The 20,105-nt window shown below is 42.1% G+C and overlaps 1 protein-coding gene across 1 annotated transcript in view; it reads left to right on the forward strand.

Moving 5' to 3' along the window:
* NIBAN1 (niban apoptosis regulator 1) overlaps nucleotides 1-20,105 on the forward strand; it is a 152,272-nt gene that overhangs the window by 111,806 nt on the left and 20,361 nt on the right. The window contains exons 6-8 of the mRNA XM_043568867.1: nucleotides 10,855-10,970; nucleotides 17,697-17,801; nucleotides 18,109-18,271. Coding sequence (XP_043424802.1) covers nucleotides 10,855-10,970; nucleotides 17,697-17,801; nucleotides 18,109-18,271 — 384 coding nt within the window. The remainder of the gene's footprint in view (nucleotides 1-10,854; nucleotides 10,971-17,696; nucleotides 17,802-18,108; nucleotides 18,272-20,105) is intronic.

The following is a 20,105-nucleotide window of genomic DNA, read 5'->3' on the forward strand; positions in this document are numbered from 1 at the left end:
AGGCTCCAGGCTCCGAGCTGTCAGCACAGAGCTCCACGCGGGGCTCAAACCCATGAACCGTGAGATCATGACCTGAGCCGAAGTCGGACACTTAACCGACTGAGCCACCCAGGCTCCCCTAAAGTTCCCAGTGTTTAAAAAATGATCTGGCCCCTAAGAACCTGAGGACTAAGTTATAGATGGCCTCTCCAGACCTAAGGAGGAGGCCATTCAATTAACCAGTCTTACCCTCCTCTTCAGAGCAGGCAGTGCGCTTCCAGGAAGCTGTAGCTGCCATCCCTAGTTCTCAGGGAGGGAATGGAGCTTGGGGCAGTTCCGAGTTTTTAGGTCTTTGGGGAAAGGTTACTGATAAGGAAACATATTTTATCCTAGACAAAAGTTGTTACAACTTGTGCTGTAGTTAGATGTTTTAAGTAAGGTGAGGCCCTTTTTGAGGTCTGTATAGGACTAGAACCTTATTTCCTGCTTCTTATTTTTACTCTCCTTTGATGACCCAATGAAATGAGTTATGTATTTATATGACCTTGGGTAATGACTTCAACTTCTTTGATTTTGAGTTTTTCCATTTGCTACCTAGGAATGATTACATCTGGCTTACCTGTCTCATGAGATAGCTGTAAGACTCAAATGAGATGTAAACTGTAAGAACTTCTGACAAGTGCAAGCTGGATGCTATTATTAATCATTGGTAATGACGATGAGTGGAAAATCCCCAGATAGCATCGGCAGACGGTGCTATACTCTGTGGGTGTATCAGGCTAGGACATGATAAAGTGATGCCAGTTAACCCCAGTGATTTGTTCTCTAACGTAAACCTGGCCAAGTCCTTCCCCTGTCTGCCTTACTTGTAGAAAGCGTCCTCCCACCGACGTGGGTAAGATTACACAAGGTGTTTTGAGCTCACAAGACAAAGGTCATCCATAGATGCAGTCAGGAAGAATTTCCCTAACGTTTTTGTGTGCTGCAGTGACAATTATAATAAGACCCATGTGTAAACAATCATCTCCAGGAATAAGAGAAAGTGTCATCAAAAATGAAGGGCAAGTCTGTGGCTAGAGGAGCATCTTCCTTATTTATCTGAAAACTCAAGCTTGCTTGAAATTGTGTCCAGGCTGCGTGGTCACGTTTTGCCTGCAGGGAGTAAGCCACACAACTCCCCACAAGGGCAGCGATATGCACGTGACCCAGTTTCTGTGGTCTGAGCTGAAAGATTACCCGCGCATGTGCACTGCCTCAACTGCCTGTGCACATTACATAGTGACGTCTTCCTACAATTCACGTTTTAAAGAGGAAATTAGATCGTTTTCATTTAAGTTTTAGGGCATGATTATTTTTTTCCTTTGAGATCATTTCAGCAGGATCTCCACGAATAGTTACTAGGATATTGGAAGACCGTTCTGCACTTGCTGTCTTCAAATACGAATCTCCCCCATCTAAAGACATAAATGTTTGTCCTGGGCATATAGGAAATCATTGATTGTGTTATTGTTCTCCTGGCCTGACTCTGCCCAGGTATCTAACACGGATAGGGTGACAGATCAACTCTTTCAGGTCCATGGAAAGCATGTTTAGTGAACACAGCTTCAGGACACAGACCATCTTCATGGTATTTAGAGGGAAGCAAATATTCTCTCCTCCCTTATCAGGATTTTGATGACACCATCCTTACTGTTTGAAAGAGAGAGGAGTGGGGTCATTTTTATTTTTTTAAGGCTTTGAAAAAACTTAAAGTAAACGGGATTGTTTATGCTAAGGAAAAGAAGGCTGCCACACAGAAGACATAGTCTATATATCAACTGAGTACCAAAAAAGAGAAAATGGGATTCAGCCAGGGTCACAAGTGAGGATTTATGTCTGGGCAGTGATGATTGCCCTCAATGGATAGAGTTCTAGTTGTTTGAAATGATGTCTGTATGAACCTGCCCAAAGTATTTCCTTATCCACATACCTTTTGACAGAGCTTCATTGTAGTACTATTTTTATACATCACTTTAAGAACAAGGGTTCTTTTGTGTTAAGTGAGTGAGCAGTCGGCAGAGGGGACATTTCCTAACCTGATAATGAGGGAATAAGTTCATCAAGATACTAATAAGCATTCAAAAGTTATGGTCTTCTATTGTATCTTTTTCTTCTATGCAATTTGTGTTTTCTCAAAATCTATAGTTTATAAACCACTTGCAACAGAATTTGCTGAACAGCTTTTTAAATGCAGATTCCTAGAGCAAGATCAAGAATTGCATTTTTAATGCTTATTTATTTTTGAGAGAGAGAGAGAGTGCAAGCCAGGGAGGGGCAGAGAGAGAGAGTCCAAAGCAGGCTTCAGGCTCTGAGCTGTCAACACAGAGCCTGATGCGGGTCTTGAACCCACAAACCATGAGATCATGACCCGAGCCAAAGTCAGACGCTTAACCGACTGAGCTACCCAGGCGCTCCCTCCAAGAATTGCATTTTTAACAAGCACATAGGTGATTCTGATGTTTGAGAACCACTCCCCTTATTTTGGGTAGAGGAATGGTTCTCAAGGTGTGCCCCTGTACCTAAAGCATCGGCATCATCTGGGAGCTCATTAGAAAAGCAAATTCTTGGACTCCGCCCTGTACCTTACTGTATCTGAAAAGTCTGGGGGTGAAGCTCAGCAATCCGTTTTTCTGATCCTCACCAAAGTCCGAGAAGCACGGGGGTAGAGTATGTCAATTCCCTTCAGTACCTCTTTACAACAGTAAGAAAGAGACTTATTAAGAGAGAATCTGATTCATTTGTGACACTTGGGTCTTATCTGGAACCAAGAAATCTTGGTTTGAGGTGCCTGGGTGGCTCAGTTGGTTTCGGCTCAGGTTGTGATCCCAGGGTCCTGGGATGGAGCCCCACGTTGGGCATTGTGCTTAAGATTCTCTCCCTCTCCCCCTTCCCCTCCCCTCCTCCTTCCCTCCCCCTCCCTCTCCCCTCCTTCTCCCTCTTCCCTTCTTCCCCACTGCTTGTGCTGTTGAAAAGAAGGAAGGAAGGAAGGGAGGGAGGAAGGAAGGAAGGAAGGAATCTTGGTTTAGACAGAACTTTAAAAGGAAATTTAATCTTGCCCTCCCTCTAGTATTTAAATTCCTTCCCTCCCTCCATCCCTCCCTCCATTCCTCCCTCCCTTCCTTCCCTCTCTCCCTCTATCTCCCTCGCTCTCTCCCTCCCCCTTTCCCCCTTTCCCCACTCCATCTCTCTTTTTCTCTCTCTTTCTTATGTGCCAGGCACTGGGCTACGGATTGAGGATACAGTGGTGAATGCAAACTACAGAGAAAGTTCCTGTCCTCTTGGAACTTACAGGCTAGGGGAAGGCATATTTCAAATGATTACACTAATAACTATGAAATTATAATTATTGTAAGTGCTATGGTGAGGAGGCACATGATGTTCTGAGAGTGTATAAGACGGGGTTTGAGCATGTCTGCATACCTTCTACAAGGCAGCTCAGCCCAGATGGAGCACTTCCTCTTGAGGGAGAATTCTGACACCCAGTTGGAGCCTGCCTCACTCTAAGATACATATAAGTGTTAGAAATCTGTTCCCTATTTCAGTGAAAATATGCCACACTGTGCTTTGGACCATGCAGACCTGACTGTGTATCTGAATCTACATGGAACAAGTCCAGTGTTCTTTTACGTTGCAGATCTTCACATAGATGATGAAGATCTCTTTCCTCGAGGTTTTTTCTTTTCAAGGCTGTGAGACTCCTCATTTATTTGGTCTCCTTCAGAAGCACTCCACTTTTTAAAAAGATGTTTGTAAAATATTCTGCTTCTCAGCATCAACTAGAAGTGTGTAATGATAATTTCTTAGGAGCGTATCTCAGATTCCATCTATGACTTTCCTTGTCCTGATTATGCTCCACAGTCCCATGGCCCAACCTCACCTGCCCTGTGTACAACTGCATCACATCACTAACTTGCACTGGGCTCGCAGTTAAGTGAAACCCTGGGCTTATCTAGCTTGCCTTTTTTAAGTAATTGAAAATGTTTTAAGGGCAGTGCCCTCAAGATTTTCCTCTAGGATGTCAGCCCTTTAACCAGCAGCCGTCACTGAGGTTGTTTAGTCGATTATGTGTACTGGCATTATCAACCAATCTAAATATCTTCAGTGTGTCAATCAAAAGCATATAAAGCTTTAAGAATTGCCTTGCTAGAATCTAGATGCAGGATGTCTCCAACAGCCTTCTAATCTGCCAATCTAGTATGTCGGTGTGAAGGAAATGGGCTAGTCTGTCTTCACTTGTTCTAGTAATCACCACTTCCTTTTCTCTATTGACAAACAGTCTTTTAATATTTATTGACATATCAAGATTCATGAGATGCACTGCTTTTAATCAAATGAGGCATGCAGCCTTTTCCTATGTGATTCAAAACTTCTATCAAAACATCTTCACTGGAACACCTTTCTGCCATCTGTTTGAGAAGCCATTTATATCCTCAGAGTGAGTTCTGTATCTTTGTATTTTCACCTAGAGCAACACCGTTATAACTCATCTTCAGGTGCCTGGATCTCCGTGAAGCACACATTTTTTTCTTGACCTATTCCTCTTCTCTTCTTGGCAGCTCTGTATCCACTAACGCAAATAAGATTTGGTCAGCAGATATATGTTTTAGTCTAGTAGTTTATGAAATATAATTCAGGGACTTCTAAGTAATCTTGGGGCTAGTGCTCATGAGTTATCATTTATAATATGGCAATAAATATTTGCTTAGGTCATGAATAAATTTTTAAAATAAAAACTTTTATTACCATTTCGTTAGGATGGACCCCATTCATTTTTAATTCCACCATAGTATTTTCTTTTGTTCTGTTTTTAAGAATGTCACATTCTGTCTGGCCTTCAGTTTGCTCACTTGTTAAACGAGTGGTTGAACTAGATGATCCTATGGTATATTCAAACTCTATAATTAAATGGTTCTAAACCTTGATGAGGAAAGGAAATTTAACGCAATTTGAAAGTTAAACCACAATACACACACATATACATGCATGTGCAAACATACACACATGTACATGTGCATACATATCAAACTGGTGAGACAGCATCAATGTCAATTTCCTGGTGGTGATATTGTGCTATGGTTTTGCAAGATATTCCTGTTAGGAGAAATGGGGTGAAGGGTATATTGGATATCTCTGTATTATTTCTTTTAAGAACACATGAATCTACAATTACCTCAAAATAAAAAGTTTTAAAAAATTAAACCATAGACTGTGTAACAGGACTTTGGAAGTAAGAGTAGGCCTTTCTTGACCACATATTAGCTTAAACAAATTATTCAACCTTCCTGAAGTCAGTTTCTTTCTCAGCCTTAAAGTGGGAATATTAAGCGGCACCTGGGTGGCTCAGTCTGTTAAGCATCCAACTTCAGCTCAGGTCACGATCTCATGGTTCCTGGGTCTGAGCCCCACATTGGGCTCTCTGCTGTCAGCACAGAGCCTGCTTGGGATCGTCTGTCTCCCTCTCTATCTGCCCCTCCCCAACTTGCACTCCCTCTCTCTCAAAAATGAACATTTAAAAAATTTAAAACTGGGACTATTAATCCTTACCTAATGGGATGGCTGGAAGGATTATATGAGATGGTGTGTATAAACATTGGCTTATACTTCTATTGTTAGTATTCAATAAATGTTGGTTACTTGCCACTGTACTTCTTCTCCTCTGTTCTAGAGAAGAAACTAGGGCAAACGGACTTACTGCAGCTCTCCCAGAAAAGACGACATACGACCTGAAGCTAAAGACAATTTCGAAGTATACATTAGTGACATGAACCCCATAGCAGTGTAGTGAGTAATGCAGTTACATAACTTTTACAGATCACCAGGCAGATCAGCTAACATGGCTTGGCGCAGTGAACCGATAAAATAAAATAACAACGCAGCTTCCAAACCCAGCCTGAGTCAGGGAGTCCCAACACAGCAGCCAGAGTCAAAATCCAGAATGACTGCCTAGGCCTTAGAGCTTTGGTGTTTCAGTTGACTCAGACATGCTGTAAATCTGTGTAAGGGGTGGGGGGGAAACAAAAGCTGGCCCCCTGAATAACTCTTCCCCAAGGGGCATAGAGAAGCTTTCTTTTCCTTGCAGAATCCTTAATCATGTCTCCCAAATAGGAGTTTCCCATGCAACTGCACAGATGCGAAAAAGGGAGAGACTAAGGAGAATAGACATGTCTTGGTCCTGAGGATGTGATAGTTGAATGGATGGCCAAGATGTCTCTCCCACATATCTTCTGAAATGTTTAGAATTTCCCAGGGATCTGTCCTTGCCCCTGATCTGATGAATGTTGTTATCAGTCAGTTGGATAAAACACAGAAAGTAAGCCCACCAAAATAGTTGAATGTTACAGACGTGAAAGGGAGTTTGGGAACAATTATAATTTTTAAATGATTTTGGCAGGCTGTGGAGCACTGATTTGATCACAGTAAGTTGTAATTTATTAGGGGCAGTGTTAAAACCTGTACTTCAAAACCAAAAGCCAAAGTACGGGTTAGGAAAGGATTAAACTGACAGGGGTTTTATACAAAAAAAGTTGTAGGATCTTATGTGACTGTAAGAAAGGTATGAGTCAATGGTGTGATGTATTTGTATTTTAGAAAGGAAGTTAGGGACCAAAAAAAAGGAACGTAATCTTTCTACTTTACATAACTTACACAAGTTGAAAAATACTCAGTGGGTTGTATTCAGTGTGGGCCAAATTTAAGAAAGATATTGACTAAATGGAATTGGTTACTAAGGGAAGGAAAGAAAAGGTAGGGCTGAATTTAAAGGATCCCCAAAACTATATTGTTTAAAAAACGGTTGAGGGAAAATGAGGATATTCAGCTATTCTTTTAGAGTTGCCCTACAGAAGAGGACAAGTAAACTTGTCTATTTTGCTCTGAAAATCAGAAATGGGATTAATGAGAGTTCATGGAAACAGATTTTGGCTCAATACAAGGAAAATTTTTCAAATAATTAGAGCAGTTCCATGACTATTTCACTAAATTGTGAGTTTCCTGTCACTGGAAATATTCAAGCCGAGGCCAGATGAGTGTCTGGGATTCTGAGGGCTTCTAGCATTGAATGAGAGCTTAGGGTAGGTGACCTTTAAGACCACTTTCAGCTCTCTTAGTCTGTGATTTAAGTAAGCATGAATGCCAAGGCCGCTTATGACATGCCAGAGCTACTTTTTCAACTCTTGGCTCTGATTCTGACCAGCTGTGTGACCTTCGGCTAAGAAATTAACCATTTTTTGTTCCAATTTCCTCAGCCATAAAATGAGGGATCTGGATTTAATGATACCTAAGTTCTCCGCAACTTCATAATTACAGCCTGTTGGAAAAGTAGAGTTGGAGCTGATACCTGCCATTTTTCTAAGTCAGCTTACACGGAGAAGACTTAACAAGCAAAGGCCTTTGTTGATTCTGGGGACCATTGGACTAAACTCTCAGTTGCTTGTTGGCAGGAGAGTGGACGATTGTGATCCTGGGATTTGTTCTCATGAGATCTGTGGCAGGAAGTTGATCAAATAACTGATAATCCGGTTTCTCTCAAACACCTGTACATTCTGGCTGAGTTCAGTGATGCCTTTGCAAAGAACTTAGAAGAAATGAAGGTCACATTACTATTGCAATACAGTTCTGTCTCTTACAAAGCACACCTTTGTTCTTCATTTCCTTAATGATCTGGCAGTTGCTGTTGAGCTTGGCTTACAATAACGAGAACCAATATCCATAAAACAACTTGCTATGTGGCAGATACTGTCCTAAAAGTTTTGTATAAATTAATTTACCTAATCAGTTTATAACCTGAAAATCTAACGATGAATCAGTAGGTTAGATCCTTTTTTCCCCTATGGTCAAGGAGTAGTTAAAATGCAGTTTAAATCTATCCTAATGGTAGAAAGTCCAGAATTCAGATCCCTGCCCTCATTCTTTCAGGCTTCATTGCTGGTGTTCAATTACTATAATTTCCTGTGTGGTTCATTTGATTACTAACCCTTTTCTTCTCTGCCTGTATGAAGGTGCTTCATCCACCGCTACTATATTCCAGCTCCCCATTTTCCTCTTGGACTTCTCTCTGACTCCCACATCATTGTCTCCACATTCCATTTCTTCAGTTATTTTTTCCAGAAGGTTTTGAAAACACAACTATAGTGGGAATGCTATAGTTTGCTTTGATAGAGTAATAGAAGGTAGGAGTAGGATTTCAAATACCTCCTTTGGTTGCTGAGGTTAGGGGGGGAAGAAATAAGTAAATTTATGCTTTTGGTAAAGACATGAATTTAAAACCTTATTCTGAGGTTCGCAGGTCTGGCAGTACTCACTCCATCCGAGTACCACATTTTCTTCCATGTCTTTGTTTCCTGAGGTTGGAAATGAAAACAGCTGTTAAAAATAAGAGCTCATGAGTCAATCTTGAATCTCAGTGTAGCAATTACAGTTTCCATCTCTGTTGGTAAAGTCCCTCCCAGTGTACCGAGCTCCATATCACAGCCCCCTTGTTGTCAATTTTATACCAAGACTTCAATTTGTGTTTTCCAAGCCTCAAAGATTAAACACTAAATCATTTGCCAAACCAGAAAAAATAACAAGGAAGAAATACATCAATTTAAAAACTTGATTCTCAGACGTGCTCTTTTTCTGATTTAGAGCTTGAGCAGAACTATATGTCAATATTAGAAATGTCAGTTACTGTCCCACATTTTTGAAGGTGGAACTTCTGGGCTTTGTGGTATCCTCACTGTGGAGAATTTTGCTTGAACTCTTTTTCATTTAAAAAAATTTTTTTTAAGTGTTTATTTTTAAGAGAGAGAGAGGTGGGTGGTGGTGGGAGAGGTGGAATGGGGATGGGGGGAGGGACAGCTAAAGAAGGGAGGGACAGTAGATCCAAAGTGGGCTCCACGCTGACAGTGGGGCTCAGACTCAGGAACCATGAGATCATGACCTTAGCCGAAGTTGCACACTTAACTGACTGAGCCACCCAGGCACCCCTGCTTGAAAATCTTATCAAGGCTAGCCTTGAATTGTATTTTCCCTTTTCCAAGTTCCTGAGGCTTATGACCTCGTAAATAAATCTCAATGTAGTCATCTACAGCCTATTAATTGATTGTCACCTTCTGGAGCACATCGATCCTTTTTAGTTCAGCTTCATCCCACTTAGCCACCATTCATTCCTTGACTGAGTAATCCCATTGTCTGAAGCTCCGAATGTCCCCAGTGAATCAGCTGCCTTGAACTGACCAATCTAATTTGCCCTATAAAGGCAGATCATATGCTGTTAGCAAGAGAGCTTCATGTTCTAGAGGAGAGGCTGGAGGCAAGAGACTTGGCCCTTTCAGTCACTTCATTTTGCCTTATTTCCCCTAAGATTTGATTTATTTACTGTTCCATTCTTTATTATTAGATTATTTATAAAATTTATTCCCCTGCAAAGATTTTTATAATTCTGTTATCACTGTATCCTCTAACAGATATTTTGTGCATTGAAAATTGCCTCAGTCGTTTGGGCTACTATAACAAAAATACTGTAAGTCCAAGATCAAAGCACCCGCAGATCCAGTGTTTGGAGAGAGAGCCAAAAGCGGGGGAAGAGCTCTCTTCTTATAAAGGCACTAATCCCATCATGATAAGGGCAGTAATCCCAACATACCTTTGTGACCTGATTACCTCACAAAGGCTCTAGCTGCAAATATCATACTGGGGATTAGGGTTTCAACCTATGACTTCTGGGGGACACAAACCATTCAGTCCCTCGCAGAATTTTTGCATTCGTGGTGTGATTTGTGGAATTCTGGGAAGGCTGTTGAGCCCCTGCTTCCTCGACTACACTTAAAATCCTGCATTAAACATTACCTCTCAGATATAACACCTTTTAAAATCTAATCTGTTTGGAAGGGCAAAACCATAAAACTAATATGTGAAGTAGTATAGCATAGTGCATTCTGACTGGGATCAGAATACCTGAGTTCACCCGCTTGCTAGCTGTATGACCTTAAGCAATTAATTAATCTTTCTGGGCTTTTGGAGCATCTGTATAGTCGACAGGATAATAGCACTCACCTCACAGGTTTTTTGGGTTTTGGTTTTTAAATTTTTTTTAGTCTTTATTTATTTTTGAGAGAGAGAGAGAGAGCACAAACAGGGGAGGGGCAGAGAGGGAGACACAGAATCTAATGCAGACTCCAGGCTCTGAGCTGTCAGCACAGAGCCCGACGCGGGGCTCGAACTCATGGACCGCGAGATCATGACCTGAGCCGAAGTCGGATGCTCAACCGACTGAGCCACCCAGGTGCCCTGTTACCTCACAGGTTTTTGTAAGGTTTCAGTGAAATGTGTAACATGTTTAGAAGAATAGTATCTTGCTATATAAAGTGTTAGAAACTGTCATCCTTTATTTGCATAAATCAACATATTTGACAGCAACTTGATAATAAGTCACAAAGAAATTGGAGTTTTGTTCAGGGAACTGGGAGTGGATACTGTGGATACCAGAGGCCCTGGTAAAGAATGGTCTGCCTTAGTGAGGTGCTACGGTTGGAGGCATAGAGCCACTAGGTGCCTAGGTGCCCAAGGGAAACATTTATAAGAGAGAAACAAATGGGGCTAGATCTGCTTCTAGTCCTAACCAGTATGCCCAGTAACTGATGGAATTAATCAGCTGCTATGGTGGTGAGCAAGCAAGGGGACACACATCTGCAGATGAACTTTGAATTCAGGATCTGCTTCATTTTTCTGTGTCTCGTAATTCTATCCCTCATAATATTCAGGTAACATTAGGTCTCTGAACCATGACACTCGAAGAACCATGGTAAACTGTAGAAGTATTTTTCTTTGCTAAGTGCCCTTGCCTCTTTCTTTTAGATTACATGAAGCAGACGACATTTGAAGCCCAAGCCTTTCTAGAAGCTGTGCAGTTCTTCCGGCAGGAGAAGGGACACTATGGCTCGTGGGAAATGATCACTGGGGATGAAGTCCAGGTAACATGGGCTCAGAATTTGGGGTTCTCTTCTCTGTGTGTAGGAGGTGAGGGTCAGGATAAATAACCACACACAAAAAGGTGGAAGATGTGGTTCCGAAGGCCATTTCTCTCATTGTCTAGATGCATTTGATCCACAGAGTATTGGGCACCGTCTGCAAACACCTCCAGACCAGGAGCAAAACAGGACAGTATAAAAACAGGGCAACCGCAACGAGGAGCTTCCATTATTTTCTAAAAAAAATTCGTTTTAATGTTTATTTATTTTTGACAGAGAGACAGAGCATGAGTGGGGGAGGGGCAGAGAGAGAGGGAGACACAGAATCCGAAGCAGGCTCCAGGCTCCGAGCTGTCAGCACAGAGCCCGAAGGGGCTCGAACCCATAGACCGCAAGATCATGACCTGAGCTGAAGTCGGACGCTCAACCGACTGAGCTACCCAGGCGCCCCTCCATTATTTTCTATTCTTTTCTTTACAAAGCATTATTCTTTCAAATGACCTCATGCTTCCAGACCACAATCCAACACGAGCCAGTGTGGCATAGTTCAAAGTGTGTGATGGGGGCTTAGGTCAACCTACTTGGATTAAATCTTGCCAACTTATTTAACCTCTTTTAGTCTCAAGTTACTTCTCTGAAAAAAGAGAGTAATGATAATGTTTGCCCTGCAGGGTACTGAGCATTAAGTGAGACGTTGTTGGAAAACTATTTGGCACACGCACTTGTCTTTATTTACTGAATGATTTATAAATGAAGTCAAAGAAATACATTTTAAAAGCATTAAGACAGTTTTCTATGCGTTTTACTTACCTCTTCTAGTTTTCTATCCTCTATAGTCTGATATAATTTTCCTATGACCTTGGTTAAATGCCAGTCATGGGCTAAGCATGTCCACTGGCTTGGTACCAGGGACGTTGTTACAAATCTCCAAAGAAACTGTGTCCATGAGGACACCAATCACACAGCTGATTCAGCCAGGAAGAGGAGAATGGGAACGGCGTTATTTAATTAGAGGCACACAGGGTCCAACAATGCTGTTCTTTAATTTCCCCTCATTTCCCTGAGTGCCTCTTTTGGGGGCCAGTGAAATTTGTTATTAGGAGACCGGATGAGGCCTTGCCTTCGTATGGTCATTAAACATCTGAAGCCGAAAACATTTGATCGTGATGATGGGGCTGTTCTTTATTGTTTAACCATATGACTTCTTCTTTCCCACCCACCCCTGCTTTGGTGGATTCTAAACTCATTTATTTCTTAGCTTGAGGCTTATTCCAGAACTTTGGCTAACTCTTGGTTTCTGATGTTTGGGGGAAGTATATCCATTCGTCAATCTGAGAGGACTAAGGACTAACCGTACTTATACCATAAAGAAAAATGAAAGCAAAAAGGGAGGCTGAAGCACTTGATGCTGATTGGCCTGCCAAATAAACCAACATATTTAGTAGATATACCAGTATTAAAATGCCTTTGTGTAATACTTTTTAATGTTCAAATCCTAACTCTGTGTGTTCATTTTATCGATCTCATGAGGTTATTAGTATTTCCAATTTTGTAAATGAGAAAACCAAGGGAGGTATATAGCAGTGAAGTAACTTGTCCAGTTTTATTCATTAAATAGCTATTGAGCCCCTCTCTGCCAGGCACCATGCTGGGGCTGGTGATCCAGAGATGGGCACGACAGGATGGTCCCTGCCCTGTGCAGCTGATAGTTTCATGCTCCCATGCTAAGTGGACAGATGGCAAAGGAAATGATGGCTTCCGATTCCTGGTCCAGTGAAAGATCAGCACCAACCATGGGGCTATACCAAGTTCAACATTTACTTAACTCCTCAAGTTTAGCTATGCTGTTTGCTTAATCTTTTCATTTAGAATCTCATGTCAGCTCACTTCTTTCTCGATGCCATTGAAAACAGGTACTTAATGAAACCTTTCTTTGGATTGAGTTGACTTTCTGTTTTTTTGCTTTGGGTTGATTTGTGCTAAGCGCTAGAAGGTGCAAGAGAAGCAAATGACTCATCCCTTGCCCTTGTGGTGAGGCAAGACATACCTAGAAACATCCCGAGAACGAGGCAGCCTTAGAAGTGTATGTGGGTAGACATGTGGGTCTGTACATATATGGACATCATAAAGCATTGGAAGCCAGCAGTGATAGGAAGGTGCTAATTTTGCAGTATAAAAAATACCATAAGTAGGAAAGCAGAACAACACAAAACAAAAACAGAGACGAGATCAGTAAAAGCTGGAATTATCAAGTGACCCAATAAGAAATTTTGCTCCCCCAGGAATCTGAATATCTATGGTGAAGTTAGACTCAGACAATGTGAGCGCCTGAAAGGCATTTCAAGGATTGTTTGTCCAAAACTCTCCAGTTGAAAGAATGTTCAGAGAGGTTGGCTGAAGTCACAGTGCCAGTCTGTGACAGAAAACCCATTTCGAGCCACATCAGGCTCTCCTTCAAGAAGCTGGAGAAAGGAAATGAATTCCAAAACCTTCCTGTCTGGGGCCTAGCGGGGGTCCGCCTCTCTGTAATCTCACATATGAAGCCAAAGCAGCATCTGTCCTCAGACTCACAGGAAAAAGAGGTCAAGGACCCAGAGGAGCTATGTAGTTAAAGAAAATGGCATGACGTAACTGAGTTTGAGAATATGACATCTTCTGTTTAAATTTTTTTAATGTTTATTTAGTTTTGAGAGAGAGAGAGCAGGGGAGAGGCAGAGAGAGGAGAGGGAAACATGGAATCTGAAGCAGGCTCCGGGCTCTGAGCTGTCAGCACAGAGCCCCACACGGGGCTCAAAGCCATGAACTACAAGATCATGACCTGAGCCGAAGTAGGATGCTGAACCAACTGAGCTTCCCAGGTGCCCCTGGCATCTTCTGTTTATTTTATTATTTTTTTTTAAATATGTCAAATTGGCTTCCATACTGACATCTTCTGTTTAAAGCACTGGGTTTATTTGCATTTTTTTCCTGTCTGCTAAGCACTTACTTGATCATCATTTTGTCGTCACCCCCCTCTAACCTCATGGCCTGGTATTCAGATGTTCAGCATTATTACATTATTATCTTCATAGTAATGACTCACACAGCAAGTCTGGTGGGCCCTCATGGCAGTGGTGATTTTTTAGGCAACTGCCGAGGCAAAGCAAATATCTTAGGATAACTTGCCTACAGACTATTAAGGTGAAAATATTTATATACTAGTAAAACCGTCAATATATATCCTACTTGTCTATAAAAAATGTATCAAATGAAGTCCTGAAGGAAAGAATTTTGCAAGATGTAAAGCATTTACAGTGATTTGGTATATTTATTATTTATTGTAGCAATATATTTATTTAATAAATATATCTTTATTATTTTGTAATTATTATTGTAAATTTAAATTTGCCTTTAAATTAACCAGATGAGCTGAGAAAATAGTTCATAGTTCCCACAGAACAGGTGGTTTCAAGACAAGAAAACTGTCCACGTTTTAGGCCTTCTCCATGCATTTCAGGGTTGTCTTTTGTCTAATGACCTCAAACATGCCCCTTTAAATGGATTCTTTCACCCATGGCCTCTCAGCAACACAAAAGGCACAAGGCCGACAGCCTGGTCAGACTATCAGGCCAGTCTCAGGAAGGAGGGCGGTCTCTCTGGATCTCACACCTTCCCCACATATGGAAGGTAACACATGGTGTGGTTGATTTTGAACAACCTAATAGCATGTTTGATTTCTTATATGTGTGACGGAATTTTAAAATCTGTATATCCTAGAAGTTAAATTTACACACAGACACACACACACACACACACACACACACACACCATTTTTTTTTTTTAAGCAAAAGTGGTATTTTTAGGGCCCTTATGGTGAGACCCAGTGGATCCTGTTCTGAAGAGAGAGGTTGAGGAACCCCTTCATTAGCACAGTTTATTTATTAAAGTAGCTACTTTCCCTAGAACAGCCCCAGAATTTTGGACCCTGCTCATGGAGAGCTGACCCAGGTAGGGAATCTCAGAGAAGGCCCTGGGAAGCTGAGAGGCAGCACAAGGATGGAGGGTGGGGCTGAAGGTTAGGGGAAGAGGGTGACTCGGTGTTGGGATGGACACAGTTGGGCCCCGGCACTCTGAGGCTCTGCCTTGCCCTGTGACTTGTCAAGCCCCCCACCCCTGCAAACCACTCCTATTCTCCTCCTTCCCCCCCGCCAGACATATTTCCTTTTCAATTCCCTAAACTATAAAATAGAACTGAATGTCTTGGAATATTATATGGGAAAGACTAAAAGAAAACTATAAACCTACTCAAATAGATGATTTTTTTCCCTTTGGCCTTTGTAACATTTTGATCTTTTCAAACCCCTCTCATGCTTATGTTCAGACTCAAACCAGTCTCTGCAGAAGGGTGAAGCAGGCAATTATTATGACCCTGAATGTAACACTTTCAACTAAGATAATATTTCCCATTGTTTTTAAGTTCTGGCTTTGGTCTCTTTATTTTCTTAGCTCCTTCTCCCTATGCTACATTTTCATCACCCTTTGGAAGATGTGTTCCAACTAAGGACTTACTCCATTGTGCAGGATGGTGGGGGGAGGGTCAATGGATTATTAACTACCTACTTGAATCTAATTGTTGGATCTCCTCAACTCCATGGAGCTTGCACACGTCAAGTTCCTTGTAAATTCCTCAAAAATTCTAGTTCACCTCGTGACTGCTCCCAAAGAATGACTAAGAAAGAAAAAATCTCCACCGATGAATCACAAGAACTAGCAGAAATCCTGTCTCCATTATAATCTTTGTCATACCATGAAGTTCAGTATTCCAGGTGACAGGAGGCCCACTCCCTGCACTGACCTGAGCAGACTTCTCTCCTAGGAACCCACAGGCACAGGGGGACTGGACGGCTCATCCACCTCCCACCCTGGGAGTGTTCCTGTTCAGTTCAGCTAAGTGTTACACCCTGCTGTAACAGAGCCCTTGGTGGAAGGCAAAATCTAGTGAGCTCATAAGTATTTCCACTAGCACGAGGCTGACCAATGACCTCAGAAAAAATTGTCCATAATTCCCAAAGCCTAATTTGAATTTTTATGAGAAGGAGGTCAATTATTTTGCATGAACATTATTTTAAATTCATAGAACAGATGTCAAATGATTCTCTACTTTTCTACCATTCTCAAAATTACTTTTTCCCTTGTAAATCTTTTTATAGCCTGATATTGAAAACTAAGCTGTGAGCCCCAAAAGATTCATAGTGAAACTGAATCTGAACAAATCTGCTCCATGCAGGGGAAGGTGGGTAGTTAAAGAAGGTAGTTAAAGAAGGAGCATTGTAATACATTGACACAGAGAACACTGCTCAGATTCAAAAAAATTTTTTCATTGGGCCAAGCAACATTTTAGGAGTGACTTGGAAACAATTTTAACATTCTGAAAACTTCAGATACCCTTCCCCATATTCTGTTCATCCCACAAGCATCCAGTTGCCCCAACTGTGTGTTACCCCCATCTTTTTCTAAACTTTATAGAGGATGGAGGTGGGGTTCAGAGAACAGCAGGGACAAAGAACATGAAGACACACAGATTCCAAGGGAGCTTGAGGAGGATGATGGTCACAGGGGACACAAGCCAGGACTCAAGCCACCAAAACAAAGCCTGACCCCTTTCACAATGTTGCTAAGGGTGCCCTTATCCATAGTGAAATTTTGGGTTTTATCCTAAATGCACTAGATTCTTTTGGTTTGAATCTGAGAAGTTTGAATCCGAGGAATTTGTCCTTCCCGATGAGGAGCCGTCAGCAGACATTACTGTTCCTTGCAGATGTTTAAGAACATTTATCCTCGAAGATTGTCTTAGTTGAGATTTCTGTAGGCTCAAAACCAGAGTTAAACTATCAGCCTAGCTGAGTTTATTTTTTTTATTTAATTTTATTTTTTTAATTTACATCTAAGTTAGTTAACATATAGTGCAACAATGATTTCAGGAGTAGATTCCTTAATGCCTCTTACCCATTTAACCCCCCCCCCCCCCCAGTAACCCTTTGCTCTCCATATTTAAGAGTTTCTCTCTTTTTTTTTTAATTTTTAATGTTTATTTATTTTTGAGAGACAGAGAGACAGAGCACGAGTCAGGGAGGAGCAGAAGTAGAGGGAGACACAGAATCGGAAGCAGGCTTCAGGCTCTGAGCTGTCAGCACAGAGCCTGACGCAGGGCTCGAACTCACGAACTGCAAGATCATGACCTGAGCCGAAGCCAGATGCTCAATCGACTGAGCCACCCAGGGGCCCCAATATTTAAGAGTCTCTTATGTTTTGTCCCCCTCCCTGTTTTTATATTATTTTTTTCTTTCCTTCCCTTGTGTTCATCTGTTCTGTGTCTTAAAATCTTCATATGAGTGAAGTCATATGATATTTGTCTTTCTCTGACTGACTAATTTTGCTTATTAATACCCTCTGGTTCCATACACATAGTTGCAAATGGCAAGATTTCATTCTTTTTGATTGCTGAGTAATACTCCATTGTGTGTGTGTGTATATATATATACACCACATCTTCTTTATCCATTCATCCATCGATGGACACTTGGGCTCTTTCCATACTTTGGCTATTGTTGATAGTCTACCTGAGTTTATATAGCCCAGGACAATCTTATGTTGGATAGGGACGACCAATGATGACAACTTCAGTTGGCCTGATGCTCAGATTCAGCAATCACCAACTAACAGACTCCGCGGCTGTCTTCCTCTCCACAGATCCTAAGTAACCTGGTGATGGAGGAGCTCCTGCCAACCCTTCAGACAGACCTTTTGCCCAAAATGAAGGGGAAGAAGAATGACAGAAAGAGGGCCTGGCTTGGTGTAAGTGATCATTTTGCTATGCGACTGTGCTACTCGAATTCCCTTCTTTTTGGGGGGGGGCAGGGTTTGTTTTTTTTTTTAATCATTTCTTTGCTGTGTAGAGAACTGCCTACCTTGAGTCTGCTCAGTCTCACTTACATGAGGACTGATCCAAACAGACTCAAACTTTGAAAGAACAATTAGAGTGCACATGCAGGTTTGTTTATGTTATGATAATCTGTGATTAACCGCCCCCCCCCCCCCACTTGACTCCAGCAGTCGCTTGCACGTGACCGAGCCCAGATTTATGTGCTGTTCTCTGTTGCAGCTCCTTGAGGAGGCCTACAAACTGGTTCGGCATCAGGTTTCAGAAGGATTAAGTGCCTTGAAGGAGGAATGCAGAACTCTGACGAAGAACCTAGAAGGAACCATCCGTTCAGACATGGATCAGATCGTGAACTCAAAGAACTTCTTAATTGGAAAGATCAAAGGTCAGTGGAGATCATCCATGCTCCTGTGTGCTAAATAAGCTGTGTGTGTAGGGTTCCACCGTGTCGTCAGAATACATGATTTCAGAGGAAAACTAAATTGAGGGAATTGGGAAGAGGTGCTAACAGGTGTAATAGGAGTATGCTAGCGGTGCTAGTGAGGGCCTGGCCCTTCCCAAGGAAACTTCAGGGACACAAGGTGGAGGAAAGTTTGCTTCTTGCCCGGGGTGGTGCCTGTATATTCTGATACTGCCCACACCTCCCTGCTGTAGCACTTCTTCTTTGTTTTTTTTTAATTTGTTCATTTATTTTTGAGAGAGACAGAGACAGAGAGCACATGTGCGTGCATGTGCGAGAGAGTGGGGGAGGGGCAGAGCGAGAGGAAGACAGAGGATCTGAAGCCGGCTCTGCGCTGAGAACAGAAAGCCCTATGTGGGGCTCAAACTCACAAATGTGGGATCATGACCTGAGCTAAAGCTGGACGCTTAACTGGACGCTTAAGTGAGCCACCCAGGTGCCCCTGTAGCACTTCTTACACTGATTGTAATGGCTTCTACCTCTGCCCTTCTCTGCTGTAAGCTAAGAACAGGGCCATGTGATCCCTGGTTTACTCAGGCACACCCAGGGGCTAGTACCATGCCTGGGATATGCAGACTCTCAGCAAATACTTGAATGGATGAATAAATGGATTTTCCCTCAACAAGAAAAAACAGTTGACTTAGATAAATCAAGATTCTAGTCACGAGTGCAACATTGGCCAGTCATGTGTCCTTGGGAAGGTCACTTGACTTCCATGTGCCTTAGTGTCCTCCTCTGTAATCAGGAGTGCCCACAAGAGTGGGGTCTGCAAACTGTGGCCCTTGGCCCAAATCGAGCCCACCATCTATTTTTGTAAATAACATTTCATCAGAACACAGCCATGCCCATTCATGTATGTGTTGTCTATGGCTGCTTTCATACTACTAGGGCAGAGCTGAGTAGTTGGAACGGAGACTTTCTGGGCTGCAAAGTCTCCAATGTTCTCTACCTGGCCATTAAGAGAAAAATATTTGCCTGTGCCCTCACAAGAAGCCTGAAATGGCCTCTAAGGAATTCTACAGGGCAAAATGCTGAGGTTCTCCGTTCCTACATCTCCAGAAGTGCGCCACACCCAATGTCATTTGACAGAAGCGTGCATGCAAATCTGTGATTATTTATCAGCAGTTTTCTTATATTGTTAGTTTTCAGATTATTCATTCACTTGCCCATTTACTTACTCATTCATTAAAAACATACTAAGTGCTTTCTGAGCAAGGTGCTAGAGCTTTATCAGTGAACAGGGGACCCAGCTCCTGCTTTCAAGACACTTAGAATCTAATAGGGACATTATCCTCTGCACTTCAGGCCCTGTTCCCACTGCAGCCCAGCTCACCTCAGCACCCTCCCAGCTGATTCTTCTGAGAGAGTAGAATGGTGGAGGCATAACTACAGCAAAGATGTGCGTGTCTGTTCATGCGCTGCCTTCCCAGGCAGATATAAATTCACAGCGTTTTGTATGTATTATTATCCACATCTCTCATTCCTCCCTTAGCACAACTGATCTAGAATAGACTGTGTATCGAAGTACCGTATTCAACCTAAAACTGCCAGCACCCAACTCCTGAGTCCATATTCCTGGCAGCTGGGCTGAGCTGGACCTAACCATGGTGATTCTCATGGCCCAAATTAAACCAACCTCTCCCTTTCACTCTTGCCTGGTCTCTGTGGCTCCAGTATAACCCACATAAGATGGAAAAACATTCTGTTCTAGACTAGTCTTTGTTTCCTAAAAGATACCTTGAAAGGAAGTCACGATCAA

This window comes from Prionailurus bengalensis, chromosome E4 (assembly GCF_016509475.1).
Source record: "Prionailurus bengalensis isolate Pbe53 chromosome E4, Fcat_Pben_1.1_paternal_pri, whole genome shotgun sequence".
NCBI classification, from domain to species: domain Eukaryota; kingdom Metazoa; phylum Chordata; class Mammalia; order Carnivora; family Felidae; genus Prionailurus; species Prionailurus bengalensis.